The sequence below is a fragment of the Corvus moneduloides genome, chromosome 9 (genome assembly GCF_009650955.1).
Source record: "Corvus moneduloides isolate bCorMon1 chromosome 9, bCorMon1.pri, whole genome shotgun sequence".
Lineage (NCBI taxonomy): Eukaryota > Metazoa > Chordata > Aves > Passeriformes > Corvidae > Corvus > Corvus moneduloides.
In genome coordinates, this window is record NC_045484.1 from 20,680,364 (window position 1) to 20,698,441 (window position 18,078).

Here is an 18,078-nt window from a genome sequence, read left to right on the forward strand (position 1 = left end):
TAATCCACAACTGGAGCTCAGTACAGCAGTCTGGCTTGGAAATAATCCTGAAAAAACTCGTCTCCTAAAACCAAGTAGAGAGACAACAGCTTGGCACAGAGCTGTATGCAATGAAATTGGACAGCCCAAAAGCTGTTCCCATTCAATATTTTTTTCATTTATATAGTAAGTTTTGTAATACTTTTTCTTTTTTCATTTAAAGTTTCAGGATGACTAACTGGTATTGAAATTCCTGCCATATTAAATAATTTTGCATTAGATTTCAAGAACTGTGCAAATTCAAGTTTCAGATACAGTTATATGAGCAACAGTTGTTTCACTGAAATAATTTATTTTATGTACACAGCTGCAGTTCATTTAGGCAATAGAAAGGTCACAAATACTCTTACTGACACTTGATTTGACACATTTACTTTGATAAAAACCAAACACTACAAAAAGGAATAATAATAATCATTAAGAACACATTTAAAGTAAGGTTATTATTACAACTAAATTACAAATGATATAAATATTTGATCCTTGTATAATCCCTATGCATTCAACGTTTCTAATCTTAGGAGTACCATTATGGCAGAAGAGGATGGCTTTTAAATTTAGTTTGTTCTTGTTAGCATGGAAAGTATCATTCAAAACTATCTAAATTTAGAGACTATAAACTAAATTCTGAGTCTGATTATGAATTAACTACAGCAGAACTGCATCACACTGTCACTGCTATGGTGCAGCTCTGGCACTTGTGTTTGCAGAGATGGTGCACTTCTGAAATTCTTAAGCCACAATGGCCAGTTATCAACAGATATCCTGTGCACACCTTCCAGCTAAAGGTGCAGGTTGTAGGAGAACTGATTGCAGTTCTGTGTTCCAAGGAGAGAACCATCTCCCATTTAAACTTCCATCTCTGTCTCTGGAGTTAGTTACACATTCAGAATAGATGAATGTGCTTTAGAGAAAGATCAAAAAAGATCCAGAGATCAAAGGCCTACCCACCTGTACCTGCACATTTCCCTATCTCTCTCCTCCCTTCTTTACTGTTTCTCAATTGTTTGTTGGTGGCATCTTATAACAACCAAATCCTGTATTTCTTATTTTGGATGGGAAATACATCAGTTCCATTTCCAATCCAATCCTGTGGACTTTTGAGAGCTCTATGAGTGTACAGAAGTGCTCCTGTTTTAAAGGGACACACATGTTTAAGTCAGGTATTATGAAGTTCTTGCCCATTTTCTAAATATTTTGGTGTTTGATTAGGCCCTGCTTATTCTTCTGTTTAAAAAAATCCTTTCATTTTCGACAGAAGACCAAGTTTCCAGCTTTTACTTTTTTCCAAGTGTCTGGAAACATTTATAATCTCATGTGCAACTCTGGTTTTTCACAGGGTTTTTGTAAATAATATGAAAATCTCAATATACCTTTAATTCTGTGAAAAAGTTCACTTCTGTTTCTCTGTAATGTATGTTAAAGTATAATTTTCTTCATATCATTTTATTAGACCAGATAAATCACAGCAGACGCTTTCCTTTGTTACCTACAGGTCATACATTTGCTGTAGAATATGCCACTTACTCTCTTCCTTCTAATTCCAGCTATTCTTATTGATTCTCAACCCAACAAGACACCTTTACTCTACCACATAATTTCTTTCATAACTTGCAAAAAGCTGCCAAAATACAGAGAGCTTAAACATACTTATCTGCTCAAAAGTTAAGTGAGATGGGTGAAAAAAACGTCACATGCCTGTATCGAAGACACATTGCAGGGAAAAAAAAAAAGCACAGCATGGAGGATGGTGCCAAGCTCAGCAAGTTAAATGGTGGAAATAGGCCAAGAATAGCATTTGGAATTTCTGTTTTATTACATATAGAGTATACTCTTTTCTGTTAAATAAACTATAATCAGTTGGCATTTCACACAAGTAATATGACACATTTTCATCATTTTTGTATTTATAAAATGAGTACAACAAAGGAGCAAAATGTTGGCTTCAGTAAAATCTATGAATTACACAGGCCCTCCTTTTGAATAGCATCCTTTTGGGTTGTGTTTGCAACAGAAGTTGAAATGTTTCTAGTCAAAGTTTGTTTTGATATCCTAGATTTTAACAACATGCTTCTCAAGTATCTGAATATTTGGAATTACTCTGTAATTACTCTGTATTTCTTGTCACAGGATAGATTCTTGTGGGCTGGCTTTGTGTGGCAAAGCATATGTAAGTGCAATTTTAGAGCCTAAACTAACTGTGAAGCATTGCTTCAGTTTACAGATATTCAAAGATTACAGCTCATCACTATTTATTACCTCTGGAACAGGAAAAGCCATTACTGCAAGGTCCCTCATGCCTTCTGAAGGTGCTGTACTCCTAGCTGAAGTTCAGGGTTCCATGGCCTGAGCCACAGTTTTACACTGCACACTCCTCTTAAACAGACACCTGATGTCCCACAAGGAAGGGAGGAAGACACAAATAATTTAATTATAAAACACTGCCTTCAATTCTGTTTCATGATTAATAAATCTTATCATACATACTTATTTAAAAATATATTTTGAAATGCTACATATGAACTGAGAATAATATTGGTTCATTTACCACCATATTGCGTAGTAATGGTTTTAGAACAAGGAAGTTTTAAATTAATTGGTGAAGCTAGCATAGCTTTTCAAATATAAATAAGTATTTTAAAACACCTTAGTGATATTTTAAACCAAAATAAAGTAAAAATTGCATACTGGCAGTCATTGCTGCCCAAATGGTGCTTACATTTCCTGCACTGCTCCATTACACTGTAGTACAAAATGGCTGCTTACACCCACACAAATGGAATTCTAGGGCAGGGGCAACATGTTCACTTCTGTGAGTGTGATTACTTTATTGCACGTGTCACATGAATCAGAGACTGCAGATACCCCAGTCAAAACACCTTCTAGATCTAGACACCTAATGATTTGGAGACTCTGCAATGAACATTTTGTACTATAAGCTTTTAAAGGAAACAACTCCATCAGCTTCACTTACAAATTATTTGTGCAAAAGTACAGTATTTCATAAATTAACTTTACCCAAATATTACAGAAAAAAGCTTTGGGATACATGAAATATAAATACAGCGACAGCTGAGCTGCAAAATTAATTTAGGTATATACAGTAATACCCTCCCGAGTTCTTCTCACAGATGTACATTTAACCTCCCTGAGTCCTTTTCCATACTTAGTGACACGATGCACTCCCAGATGCTTGCTCAGTAACAGCCACAGTAGCTTCAGCATTAGAGAAAAGGCAGGACAAGAGCACATCTATGTGCCCTCCCTGTCTTTTGCCAGGGGTTTTAAGTTTACTGTACTTTTGCTTCTAGAAGCCCACTGGCCATGACGGGCCCGTGGCCACTCACACAAGCGCCGACGTGTCTCAGGGAGTCTGCCCCAAGATAGGCCAGCAGCAGCTCCGTGTGGCGGATCAGCAGCTGGGTGAGGTCTTCAGCCAGGCTCTCCATAGTTGAGTATCTCACCTTTTCAAAATCAAAAATGTCTTTGAGGAAGAAAAGCACTTGATCCTAGTGGGGGGGTGAAAAAAGGAAAAATTCGTATTCAGTTACAAGAAGGAAAAAAAGCATGCAATGCTAACAGCTCTTTCTTTCACGTGTTCCCTAAAAGCATCCAATTATGTATTATTGTGGTGCTAAGACAGAAGTGTGCTAAAACAGGCTTTGCAAAACAGTTCCTGGCTTAAAACACTTATATGAAATTACTTATTTCTCATGGTTTCTTACCGTTAGCCTTAATTTTAGGAAAATGCAAATGTATGTTAATGAATAAGATCTTAATTTATTTTAATCAGAAAGAATTTTTTTTTTTAATTTAGAAAAGTGGTAATTAAAAGAAAGTTGCAAACCTTGAAGAAGCAGCATAGGTCATACAGGGAATTTCTAGGGCCCAAAAAGCCCCAGGCCAAAACAGGGCTGATATGTTCACATATAGCATAGAAATGTGCAAAAAATCCATCAGGCACCTAGTGATGTAAAAATTGTAGACAAAAGTCACACAGTAAATTTAGTATAAAGCTCTACGACTTAGCATTAAGTCTTCATAAAATCCTAACACTTCCCTCCTTGGTCTAATAAAATCTTCCAAAGGTAAGGTGCTGTAGCACAGAGGATTTCCACTGAGCCCCTTCACAGAGAGGTCAGGATGCAGAAGAGGCTGAGGGGAGGCTGCAGCAGAATTCCTGCTGCTGGTGAGGAACACGGTGCTTCAGGCAGGTAACAGGGCAGGACTGAACGTGATTTAGGTTTGGGGATCATGCAGGGAGATGGGGCTGAGAATCCCAGCACAAGCAGGTGAGATACAAGACTCATGACCTTGGTGTACAGAAGTCTGAGATCTGTGTGTGGGGCGGGAAGTCAGAGAAGGGAATGACACCACCACTGACTGGACCTCAACTAGGTTGGAAATCTTTCCGTTAAGACTTTTTGCTAAAAAAAAGGTATTAGGGCCCAGGAGCTAAACTTCTACAACTGGCAAACCTCTTGTCTAAACTAACAAGTCCACAGGACTGAGGGTTGATCATTCATTTATTTTGCCAAAGCTACAAAAAGAACTTAAAATTCTTAGGAGACAATCAGTATCTTTGTTCCATATAATTTGAAGGGCAACTTACCTTCATTTGCTGTCTTTTTTGTTTCAGTACTGACCAACAGCTTGAAGCCACAGCCTAATTGTAAAAGGAAAAAACAAAGCAAGCCCCAAGTCATTTTCCATCTCAAAAGAACTCATCTGCAGAATACTGTACTTCTATATTCTGTATTTTTGGGACATGTATTTTCTTCAGTTTCAATCCTGTGATAACACAAAGTTTAAAACTATAAAACAACAGCTGATATAAATAACCAAATTTATATGTAGTTCATACTTGCTATTCCAGATACATCTTTGCAACATTTCCGTTAGTTAAATCCAAAGGCAATTTGGCATCTGCTTTTACAGCTACCACAGTTAGCAACACTCCTTGGGTTTAACTGAGGACCAGTCTCATATACTAAAGTGTGTGCTCAGACATAAGAAACTATTTTAGATATTAAGTGGCATGTGAAAACACTGAAATGTACTTTTTCATTTTAGCAAAAACATTCTTGCAATAGCTTCAGATTCAGCTATGGAGTTTTGTCCAAATATGGACCTGTGAAATACAATATACCAATATCAGTACTGGGCTTTTTCCCCTCCAAGCCTCTAACTATCCTCATCTGATCCTCCCTCAGTACTGCAAAGAGAGTTTAATACAGACAAAGCACAATGTTCCATATAACTACAAAAATATATTAATGTTACCTTTTTTTTTCCTCTAGAGGGGATATTTCAATTGAAAAATAAAAATAAAAGAAAATCTGGCAGTTTACAGATAAAAATGGATGAAATTACAGTAGTTTCTGTACCAGCTGACCATGGCAGTAGCCTGTGTGTCTAACAGAGGGACAAGATCTATTTGGCAAATAAACAGGCACATGTGAAAAATCATCAATTGTAATCAACAGTTGAATGTCTGCACTGTATTAATTTACTTTTGTTTCCTTGCAACTTTGTCCCTTATTGCTAAATCTCTGGTCTATGAACCAAAACCTGGATCTGATGTCTAAGATGTGGCTAACAGAAACTTCCATTTTAAAATTCTACTTCCTCAGAGAAAGGAAGGACAAGTTAAAGTATTTTCTCCAATACATTCAATCATTCTCTGTTTTGGGCCCAGACTTGTAACTTTTAAATTGCTATTATGAAAAACCTGATAATACACTCTGTTAAATTTTTTTGAGGAAGATCTCATGTACATACTCAGTACATTGCAATGTACTCCAGATCAATTAGTATGATAATTACACATGAATACTTACTGTTTCTTTGAAAGAGGAATTTAACCAGCGGTTATTTACTACATTCTGTATAGATATTGGTGGGTTTTCTAAATCTTCAAATGAATCCATTAATATGAAGTCCAGAACAACATCATAAAAATTCAGATTTTTCACCTATGTTAAATGAGAACATGATTTAAGTAACCTAGTTTCTCTTTCAGCAGTGGAATTCAGCATGCATCATATTCTAATGCTGTATTAACATGTAGATTTGTAATTGTTTTTAATGAATATTAAAAATACTTTGTCACTAAAGGAGAAGTTTAAAAAAAAGTGTGGTTTCTGGTACTAAACTAGTGAATGCCATTTCTCTAAACCAGCAATATAAACAATAAAGAGTTGCCTTTCCCACAATTCTGAACTGTAAAAATTTATTTTTAGATCCTGTGGCATTAGTAAGGGTAAAAGCACTTTTCAGAAATGCAACTCACTCCTCTAGCAGCAAGTTCCATTTCAGTATTATCCCAGTGATCTGTTTGTTCCAAAAAATATATCATTTCATCAAAGACATCTTCAAATTTCTTTGGATTCTGTAAAGTAAAAGCAATGAGTATCAAGCAAATGTAAAAAGAGATATAGTTTATTTTCCCTGGACAGTGAAGTCTGGTAGAAGTTACATAAACAACAAAACGTTGGTAATAAAAGGCTTTTACCTTTCGTGCTTTCACAATTAAAGCAGACAAAATTTTCCTTCCACTTTCAGCAAGAAATATTCTGTTTGCTGTTTCTGAAAGAATTATCTAGAAAAGGGTTCAAAACACATAGACATGTTCATTCACAGGTTATACTAAGTGACCTTAAACATTTCAGTCAAATTCCATATAATTATCACCTCTAGTATAGTTGGCAAGTTCCTAGTAAGCCTTGGGTGCAAAGGTTCCAAAGCTAATCATAAAATTGGGACTCCTGCAAATACATCTCATTTTAGAAGTATAAAAATGTAAAAGCAACAAGAAAATATTTAAATACAGATTACCTTATAAAAGTGCTTGCACAACAAGTAACATTCAGTTTCAATGCCAGGTACTTTAGTTCAGGCTTAGCAAGACAGATAAATCACTCCTTACTGTTTACCTGAAAAGCTTGTCGAATACAATGAAGCTTAGCAAGGAAGTCACTGTCTCCTAAACATTCAAACATTTCGGTCCTATGTAAAATAGAAAAGTTTTTAAAGACCTTTAAAAAAAGAAGCACAAGAATATCCATCTAAGTCTAATTCCTAGAAAAAATACCTAGAAAAGTAACTTCTAAAAAGTGATTTCTAGATAGAATAGTTAACGTTAATTCTTGCTTTTCTTGTAAATAGCAAGTCTGTTCTTAAATAGACATAAATTGATACCTTAACACCCGTGAATAAATTTTGCCTTCTTCTGCCAAGTGCATGGCTTCTTCATACAAGGGGCAGTGGCAAAGGGAATCCAGACCATATGTGCTACGAACCTCTCTGTGCTCTGAAAGCTGAAAAAAAATTTTTTTGAAGTTCATTAAAGAGCTTGCTGACAAAATTTTTGTAAAGATAAAATTCAAGAAGTTTTCCTGATGTTCTACTGAAAGATGCATCCTTTTCTGCATCTGCTTAAAACAAAGGGGTAAAATTCAACAAGTGAACAGAACAGATACACCAGGTCATAAGACTTAACTTTATAACTCTTAAAATCTGAAAGCTACAGTTTAAAGCTTCAAAACTTTAGTTAACAAAATAAAGGCAGCTTACTTTTGTGTTTAATTTGCCTAGCTAAGTTTTTGAATTGTCTAGTTAAATCTATTGGGTGTCAAAGCTGTTAAAAGAAAATAATTGCTAAGAGACAAAGTACAGAACGATTACACCATGCAAATCTTTAGGAAGCTGGAAATAGTTACATCCTCCTACCCCTGTTTGTAAATAAGTCTGCCAGTTACCAAAGCACATTGTATAAACCACGAGCATTCAGCATTTTATATTACAGGCTCCCTAAAAGGTTTTCATTATTGGCACTTTTAATTCTATGGTTATCATATAAATAAACATGAACTTGTAGACATTTTTAAAGAAAGAAAAAACCAAAACCAGATCAATAAATCAAAGCATATAAATAATAAAGAGAACTCCTGTTTACAGGGTATCATATTTAATTCACAAAACAATGTCTAGCTACAAGTTCACTATAAACATTACATCATATTACTAAGGATCAGAAAAAAAAATCTGATGTTTACACAGTTTAGTTAATGACCAGAAAATTAATTCTAGCTTTTTGGTTGGTTTTGTTTTTTTGTTTTTTTCCAAAATCCTGCATGGGACAAACAAACCTGTGTTTCTAGGCTATTAAAACTGAGCATAGAAACATCTTTAAAAATAACTCTCAAGGTAATGGAACTATGTAAAAGGTTAATCTCTATCTTAGAATGATTTTAAAAAGTCATATTGACGTATTACTTTATGTTAAACCTCCATTAAAATTTTCAAGTAAATACATGCTGAGCAGCTTTTCCTGGCACTGAGGCCATACAGCCAAGTGCTGGCTGAGACTCCATAAAGCCACGAATCCATATAATCCCAGTGTGCCTTCTCCACACACTCCAGCTGAGCCCATTGTAGCCACAAATGTTTGGCCAGGTCGGTTTTCCTGCTAAAGGAGAGTATAAACACTTGCCAATACCTGCTTTTGTCCATGGAAACATTTAAGCACACAAAAAAGTTCGAGACTTCAGTACAGAGCTGGTGTTCTGAAGTATCACACACTGTTAGATAATGTTTATTTGCTGGAACTTTCACTGGGGTTTTTTTAATCACTCATACCAGTATCCTTTTACTGTTGGCAAATACATACAATTCCTTCCATAAATTGTCAGGTTCCATTTTAAATTGATTTTTTTGGCTAAAAGCACCTACCAAAACTGAGCCAACCCCTCCTCTCCCCCCGTATTTCTGTAAAGATTTCTATAGGCTGCTTGAATTCAGACTCGAATGACAAGACCACAGCTAGAGAGTAAGTGAAAAGAACTTTTAAGGTCAACAAAATATACTTAAATGAGTAATGTCCACTTTCAGAATTCATCTAGTTTGGAAGTATTTCCAATCTAAAAGTATGTGTTTGCTTATAAGCTGTTTTATTGGAAGAACAGGGTAGAAAAGCTGAATTCCTGAAGGAGACCTACAGCTATTAAGACCAAAGATTTTTTTTCAGTTTAACAATATTAATCATAGCATCTAAATGTGTTTTGGATTTGCTAATTTAAAAAGTCCACCTGAAAATTTCTGTTCTTATTAAACAAAGAAAGCTACACAGCTTTTAACTGAAAATACACAGGATGCAATAATTTAACCAACTGGAAGAAGCAGGAGAATATTGATTTATTTCAGATGTAAAACATGAATACACACACAGACACACACATATAAATACATAGTGTAATAGCTAGAACAGGTATAAACAAAAAAACGTGAAAAACCTTTACTCCAGAATTCCTTTTTCTATGTTATGGTTAAGGAAGTATTAACTGTGGAACAATACATACATATTTTCCAAAGTAAAGACCAAACCAGAACACAACACATATGCTAATTTATTTACCTGATCCAGCTATTACTGAAGCCATAAAACATTCCATATACACTATTTCATTTGCAAATAATGAGAAGAAACAGGTTGTGAACACATGTGCACTATGTAAACAGCTGCCCCTCTCTTGGAGGTTATAATTTCTGTGGTAAAAGGGATTACATTAAGTTTTTACTAATGAACTTCAGGCAAATCACCTTTTTCAGATATTTAGGAAACTGACTGAGTGTGACTGAATTAGGACTGGTGATTTCTACAGTTAGATGCAGGTAACCTTCATCTGCTGCCAGCACCTAAGCTGATGACACCTTTATACATGAAGATGGCTGATCATTGCCTTTGTGGTCACAGATTAGCACAGGGACCCCATACCTGGGAATTGCATGAGGCCCTGGATTGTATTTAGCTTTTTAAAAAAAACCCCAGCAATTCCTCTTATGCTAACAGATGAAATAAAATAGCTGTGTTACTGCTGTGCTGTGTATTATTGAGCTCAAATGAAGAAAGCAGTTAAATCAACCGGCTGCTAAGCAGGAGAGAACTAACTGTTCTTCCCCTGAGAAGATGATTTTGATTACAGGTTGAAGTTCCAACAAATAATATTTGCAAAGGTGGAGAAAATTCCTCTACCACTGACTTCTCTTTGCATGCAAAAAGTGAAGGGGAGGAAAAAGCAAACAAACTGAAAACCAGAAACTAAAAAGACCTCTTAAATTTAACTAGAAAAGGTAATTCCAGACAAGCTCTGAAGTTGCACCATTAATGCTCCTGGAGTCATAATGGAATTTCTTTTGATGCTTTCTAGTATTTAAAAATATTTCTCTATATGAATATTTTACATGTAGACATAAACAGTATATAGATGTAACAATATATAGATGTAACATAGATTATTATGCTTTAAATGGTCTTTCAACCAGTAATGGCCATTCTTTGAGATTAAATAAGGTGAAAGCTTGCCTACATGAACACCCTGCTTCAAAATAAAACTAGTTAAAGATGATCTGTAAAGATACATCCATATTTCTAACATAGAAGAGTTCAGCTATTAGGAAAATTCACAAATCATATTCAATGTTTAACAAAATGCAAAGCATACATTTTCTAGATAGAAAATGATAGAAGATGACATCAAAAGGAAAATGAACTCTCTGTTGTAAAAGTCTCTGAGGACATGCTACCTTTAAGGAAAGAGGTGGGCAGAAAGCTTAGTTTTCAATTAGATGGCTCACTGTAAGTACCTTATATAAATTGGCATGTGTTCATGATGTTTATTCAGGTACCTGCTTTTTATCCCACTGTGTACCCCTAAGCACCATGTAACTTTCCTCTACAGGGCTTCAGCATTGCTCAGAGTTATGAGAAAGCTCCAGCATTCCACATCTTGGCATCACAGGTAAGTTGGACACTTGAAAGCTCCCCGAGTCCTTTCCTGCCATTCTGTAGTGGTCACTTCTGTGCACAGCCACTGCCACTTTGAGACTCTTTACACATCTCTAGGGATGACAAGGAGCTCCATCACAGCTACCAACAGTGCTGGCAGCTGCCAGGAACACAGAGGCTTGTGATGATGGACCAGATGCGCCAGCCCCTAAATGTCTGTCACTTCCTCAGTGTCATGGGAGGTACACGGTAATATGAAAATACAGACAAAGAAGACATAAAAGATGATTGACACTATAGCAGCAATCTCATCTTGTAAGGCTTTCTTTCTATCCATTCCAGGCTCAGGAAAGAGAGAGAAGTAGGTGACCACCACAAGGACATTTATGATGACCTGCAGTGGATACCTAAGTTCATTATGTTGAAATAACATGTACGTCTTCAAAACTCCAAAGCTTGAAATTCTAATTTGTGTCTAAGCTTGCAGGGCTGCAGAGCAGCCTCTGAAGATTACAGCATGGATATCGTTCAGATGCTAATCAGTTTTCTCTGGACAGTCCAGCTTTAGGGCTGTACCTGCAGTAAAGAGATGCTGAAATCATTGCTCTAAAGCATTAAACCTTTGCCACTTGCATTCGTTTTTAAGTCTGGGATTCCCTGACTGCTTTGGTTTAACAAACAGGCTCAGTACTTTTATTTGCCACCCACAAGTTGTTTCTTAATAAATAGAAAAAATTCTCAGCTGTGCATCAAGACCTTGTTGACTACCAAAATAACCACCTACATGAATGTAACAAAAATAAACAATGCTAGATCTTTTAGGAATTCGTGCTTGTTTCCCCTAATAGAGAGGTCACTTTACTGGCACATTCAGCATTCCTTACATTCTGAGAAATTATGTTTACCCTATATTAAAAAAGTAGATGATGGTCTCTTTAAAAGACAAAGACATTCAGAGAAAATATTTCCTTAAAAAATGTAAGTAGCTTCAGGACGAAAGTGAAACATGTTCTGGGAGTTGGAAGATGTGATGGTGATTAGTAACTAAAATGTTTGAGATGGCATTTTAATAAACTGAAATGATGAAGTGGTGTGTTCCACCTAAGGTTTGGAAGAAAACAGGAAGGCTGTTACTGATAAAAAGCAGCTAAGTCTTTATTCACAAATCTAAAAATATCCCACGCTTTGGACTGAGTTAACATTTTAACAAGGAAAGCAGTTTATTTGATAATAGACCTACAGATTCAGTACTAGTCAACATAAGAAAATAAGACATGATAAATGCATGTGCACTGACAACAAAGAGGCAGCAACAAAGCTCGCTGCCAGGGAGAGCAGGAAAGAGGTTCTGTTAGGAAGATGGAAAAGAAGCCAGAAAAGAGAGGGCAGAGGCCTTTATCTGGCACACTCACTGCTGTATTGTTGCCAAAGGTGGCAGCTATTTTGATCACAGTAAATGGGAAAGCAAGACTATGAAAAGTATACTAACCCTCGTCAACACAAGCTGATGGCAGCCGGGTTCAAATGGGGAATACCATTATTTATCACAGTAGTAGTATTAATAACTTAATTAGGGCAAATAGTTGTGTTTACCATCCCTTCTTGCAGTGCTTCTAGAGCCTAAGTGTGTTTAAGAATAGAAGTCTGTCTGGTCATGGGGATGGCAACTGTGACTAAATTGTCTTCATAAGGATTCAGGCACCTGTGTATTGTAGGTGTCCAGACAGGCACAACTCTGTATGGGAAGTCATCAAATGAGTGATCCCCAGCATCCTCTTGATCACCAGCCGTAGCCAAGATGAAGTTTTGGCACACCCTCCTGCTATTCTGTAGAACTCATCAAAAGGGCACGTGATGCAAACCCCACCAACTGTCCCAGTTTTGTACAGCTCTTTCCTATATTTTGGTCTAATATAACACAGCATGACATTTTTGTTGCCTCCTAATCAGTATCCCTATCAATTTCCATTCAAGTATCTATCTGTGTCTTGTTTTATGACCATTCTCTCTCCTGCAGGCAGGGAGCTAAATTTGACCTGTGTGTCAGCATTGAAACACGAACAGTTTCCAGTCTCCAAAAATCAGAGTCACACAGAATACTTAGTCCTGCTCCTTGGGACAGGATGCAGTGTAGAAGGAAGCCAAGGAACTGTCAACACACAGCTTGCAGTGTGATGAGGCCACAAAAAATGGTGCCACGTTCTAATTTCCTGGAAGGTGAAATTACTAATTCCAGTAGGGCATAATCACAGAGCAGTATAAACACACATATGAATTTCAGATTTAAAAACTTTGGTAAATGTTTCTATCAGGCAATGGAGTTTAGGACTGTTACTAATATTGTCACTGCAATCAGGGAACTTGATGAAAGAACAACTGCCTTATCTGGCCCTTAGGTGAGACAAATCCAAAGCTGGAAAAGCCTCAGACCTCTTAGCCTAAATTAAAACATTCCACTATTTTCCTAGTGCAAGAACAAAAGAAAAGACAAAAGTAGATAAGCAAGAGGAAGCTACTCAATATCATCATGTCTAGAATAAAAGAATCTGTTTTGTCAATTCTAATCCAGTTAAAGCAATTACTGTTCTCTACTAACAGCTGAATACATTGGGAAGTAGTTGTTGCTCCTTCTCATTGCCATAACGTGAAGCATTTCCCCACCACACATCCTCCTGAGGATGGACAAAATATTAAATCAAGGTAAGAGTGTTTTTGTACGAGAACACCAATTCACAGCTTTCTTTACCCTGCACTACACAATGATGCCCTGTAGCTACAACTACAGAGTTAACTGATCCTGTAGTTTAAGCCTAGTGGATCCTATTTAATCCAGAACACTGACGGTGCTCTGATTCTAACACCAAACTGCAAATTGTTCATGTTCTATTAATCTTCAGGACTTCTGTCACCTAAAAGTTTCACTAGATTATTCAATAAAATCTGAGAAAAGAGAGTTTGTTCTATTGGCAAAGGATAGAACAGCTGGAAAGGAAGAGAAAATCTTCATAACTTTGTCCTGGAAGAACAAGTTGACAGAAGTGGCTTTGAGGTATTAAAATGTGGAGAATATCTCCAGGATACTTAAAGACAATTACATTTCCAATTTTGACTCAAATATTTTTTAGCAGATATTGGGACAACATAGCTTCAGGAGAGGATGATGATTTCACTGAGGTAATACATCCTGGGGCTTTCTGTTTGCTTGGTTGGTTGGTTGGTTTCACCTTTTTTTTAAGCCAAGCAGCACAAATGAGCACAAGGGATTGTTTCCATCTTCACATACTTGCAAAAACACTATGAAAGTTCATTGGGGAAAAAAAGAAAGATAAAAAGTGTACAAACTATAACGGTTTACAGCTCCTCTCATGAGCTGGTAGAGTTGAAGCAAGCTTGAATTGTGGTCTTGTCCAAATTACAGCAAAGAGTAACCAGTCTCTATGGATACAATCCTTGTTAGGAATGGATGCTAGGCATCACAATTTAATGTGAAATAGTAAATCAAGGTAATTGTGTTATGAAAAAACAAACCCTATAATAGACAGTCAAAACAATTGCAAAGAATGTGTGTGCAATTCTCTCTTTTTGCAACTGACTTTAGTAGCTTAGTTGTAGTGCATACATGAGAGCAATATCTGTGACAAAATGGATCTATTGAGGCCAACTGCCTCTCCTGTTTTTTGGAGAAGAGTATTTTCAAGATCACTTTAGCTCCCCAGAGACTAGAGAAGGAGATATTCCTCATTCAAGTAAGTGTGTCACTGCTTATGAGTCTCTTTCAAATACTTCAAGGGAGCTGTAGCAGACTTCAGCTAAAAGGCAATGTCCTGTTACCCAGAGATTATTACGCATCCTTTGTGCTCTTATCCCAGAGGATTAGATCAAGTTACAGGAAGTATATTATGTTGTTAAGGGAGCTTCCCACTGTGGAGTCAGGAGGCTCCCAGGCAGTCCCACTCCACCTCCAGGGACTGTCACAGCTGGGACTGAGGCCCCTTCCCAGTGGTGGCTCCAGGGAGCTGTGGGGTCCCCGCTCGACTCCCCACACACCCACACAGCCAGACAAGCTTTCCCCACCAGCCCGGCCCAGGGCTCCCAGAACAGAGTCTCAGACCTCTGGTTCCTGCTAAGTGATTCAATCATGGTGTAACAACAGAGTAACAGCTCAAACTGGTGCCTCCATATTGTGCATGAAACATGCTAAAACAGGTAGCTGTCAATTTCTGATAATTTCCTCTCAAAAAAACCCCCCATGTCCAAACAATACAAAGCCTTCTTCATACATCTTTATAGTATGGCAAAGCAATAGGAAAAAAGAACAGGAAGATATAATCATGGTGGAAAGAACTACTACAGCCTTAAGTGACTGCTTTTTCACTCATGAAAATGTGATATATTTTTCAAAAGCACCTTCCATGTAGGAGGAGTTGAGGATGCATTGTGCCAGTGCACCAAAAAAAAAAAAAGCTGGTTCCAGCTAAGCCTGAAAAGCTCCTTTTTTCCCGTAAGAGAAATATATTTTGCTTATAATGATTAGCAAAAAAATAGGATTCTTCTGTTCACTGTTCAAATAGATCAATAAATCTTTACAAAAGCAATCTTTAAGAGTCTTACCTCAGCTGTGGAAACAAAGGAGTCCGTGGACGCAATGCTTAATGTATCTCGAAGGCAGAAATCATCCGCATTATCCTTTACAGTAATGTCTGTATTTTTATCTTTAAAATTAAAAAAATGAGTTTATTAGACTATCAGAACATTCCCTTTACGTCTTGAAAATGTGTTTCATGTATACTTTAACACAGTATCTCATTTAGAAGGCACAACATTATACTACTATAAGAGTAAATTCTTTTATGACCCACTAATACATGTAAAGGTGACGGGGTTTTTCTGTCTTTAAAGTAGATTTTAAAATATCATCCACAATGAACTGGAAGAAGGAAAAAAGACTTGGCCAAGGTTTTTGCCTTTTCTTTTACAGACCTCTGAAGATGTCTCTATCTTATGATATTACTTTGCTATATTGATCTAGACCCTCTGTTAAGCTTTTGACTTGGCTGTGTTATGTAACACTACTCAATGTCCTTGTCATCAAGAAATAGTGTTCTAAATAAAAGTTCATTAATAAAAACAACATCCCCAAGTTTTAGTTTCACTTGAACTTGGTTCACTTTCTACGTCTCATGCCTTTTTTCACTTGCTGGTTCTTCAGGAGAGCAAGTGAAGCTTTTAATCTTCACTACATCCTCTTTCCTCAAAAAGCTTCTCCCTTGAAATAACATATCCAGAAGGATTTCCTACAGTACCACAATTCTTAAATAACTGATTTTTTTCTTAAAATCATCTGCAATACAGTTTCTCTCAGTTCTGCTTTATTTTATTCTCAGATTTCAACTGTTGCACTTCTTAGATCGTTTGGTTTTCACCGTATAGAAACACTTTTCACAGAAGGATTAAATTCATAAGTCAGTAAGTCAGACTTTGGCTTGATGTTACCCATCCTATGTTCCCAGTAGAACAGATGCATTTATTTTCGGTTACTTTACCTTCAGACATTACACATGTGTTCCTAAAAGTCTGTTTTATCTCTAAGAGTCAGCAGCAACCAGCTACCCAATGTCATCCAGACCTGTTGCTAGGGCAATACTTCATTAAAAACACCATTACATAGTGAAGTGGCCAAATGCCAATTTACTGGGACGGTTTACTCATCACTTGAAATGCTACAAAGCCACATTGCTTAACTATTACTTTGGTGGTTGTTATGATTTTATTAGTTACAGACTTGGAATGACAGCTCAAAAACTGCACAGAACAAATATCTGTCTTTGGGAATATTCACTGAGGGAAAAAATTATTCAAAGTTTGGACAAAGCTTTTACTAGAGTGAGTTAGGCAAATTGTAATCACGACTTCACCAATATTCACATGAAGTCTGATTTTTTCAGTTCATTCTTACTAGTTCTTTCTTTTGACCTCTTAAAACCAAGAGGAAAAGTACTGCAGCTTCCAAGTCGGTAGAGAAACAATCACACATTGGAATCTGAAATGCTGGAACAGAAAACTAAACTGTGGTTTGTAAAGCACTAGCTTGAGGTCTGCTTAAGAGTAGATGGGTAACATGATGTTTCTTTTTTCTAGCTCATGATTTGCATTACCTCTCTTCTAATATTATATCAGATGATTTTCCAATATCACTTTTTCACATAAAAGTTGCTGAAACTGCAATAATACTGTTAGACCCAGGGTAGTACAGGAATCTATAGTCTGGCTGCAGATTTTTAGGCTCTCCTTTTTTCAGCCTCTCCTTTTGCCTAAGCTGCTTTTACTGTTGTATGTGAGTTTACAGCTCAATAACAAGAACATATCCCCAGACTGATTCTAAATTATTTAACTCTGGGTTATGTGGTTGATTACATATAAATGGGTATAATGCTATTTAACTAAAATTTATTCCACACACATTAAAAAAAAAAATTTAAATTTGTGTAAACAAAGGAACCACAGCCCAGAACAACACAGAATCAAGGGTTCTTCCAGAGATCTTGCATTCAGCCTGTTATAGACTACATGAAGGTCTAGAGTTAATGAAATTTTGACTAAATCTATCTTTGTTGAAAAATTCATACTTCCAAGTTTTCTAAGAGGGCCTAAAACTATCACCAAGCCAGTATGTTTTTAACATTTTAGTTAGTTAAATATGGAATATCTGTGGTTTTTACTCAAAGAAAATTCTCACTGCTACAGAAAAAGACATGAAATTTGCATGTTATGAGGAAAAAAAAAGATTAAAAACAAGGTTGGTAATGCTGAGTGAAATAATGCCTTTGGTAAGTGATATGTGCACACAAAGTACAGCCTCCCTAAAGAAAACACAACAGCCTTGTCAGCTATTTCTGACTCTGGCCACCACCACCCTAATACCCTAAAATATCCTTAGCCAAGCAGGTGCTTATCAATACCCATGCTGTGAAGAGAGCACGCTATTACGAAAATTCACTATGGAATTTCACTAGGGTGAAAATTAAGTTACAGCTGGAGTACATACCATGCAAGTACCAGCAGAACATTCTTAGACACAAGAACATGAAAAAAAGAGACAGTGGCACAAAGAGACTCCTGGAATGAACAGCTGCAAGAGGAACTCACCCACCAGTGCCTGCAACTGCTCACACACTCACCCCCAGTTCTTAGAGATTCTAATAACTTCAGGAAGGGAATACTACCAAGTATGTGAGCTTCAAATATACTTTACT

The 18,078-nt window shown here is 36.6% G+C and overlaps 1 protein-coding gene across 3 annotated transcripts in view; it reads right to left on the bottom strand.

Moving 5' to 3' along the window:
- Window positions 1–310: 310 nt before the first annotated feature.
- Window positions 311–18,078, bottom strand: part of MIGA1 (mitoguardin 1) — a 37,405-nt gene continuing 19,637 nt past the window's right edge. For 2 of the 3 annotated variants that reach the window (XM_032118517.1, XM_032118518.1), the window contains exons 8-16: window positions 15,437–15,537; window positions 7,240–7,358; window positions 6,975–7,047; window positions 6,554–6,640; window positions 6,332–6,430; window positions 5,880–6,014; window positions 4,652–4,705; window positions 3,887–4,003; window positions 311–3,548 (exon numbers count right to left, since the gene is read on the bottom strand). In XM_032118517.1, coding sequence (XP_031974408.1) covers window positions 3,330–3,548; window positions 3,887–4,003; window positions 4,652–4,705; window positions 5,880–6,014; window positions 6,332–6,430; window positions 6,554–6,640; window positions 6,975–7,047; window positions 7,240–7,358; window positions 15,437–15,537 — 1,004 coding nt within the window. In that variant the 3' untranslated portion in view covers window positions 311–3,329. The remainder of the gene's footprint in view (window positions 3,549–3,886; window positions 4,004–4,651; window positions 4,706–5,879; window positions 6,015–6,331; window positions 6,431–6,553; window positions 6,641–6,974; window positions 7,048–7,239; window positions 7,359–15,436; window positions 15,538–18,078) is intronic. The other variant, XM_032118519.1, reaches the window with a different exon arrangement.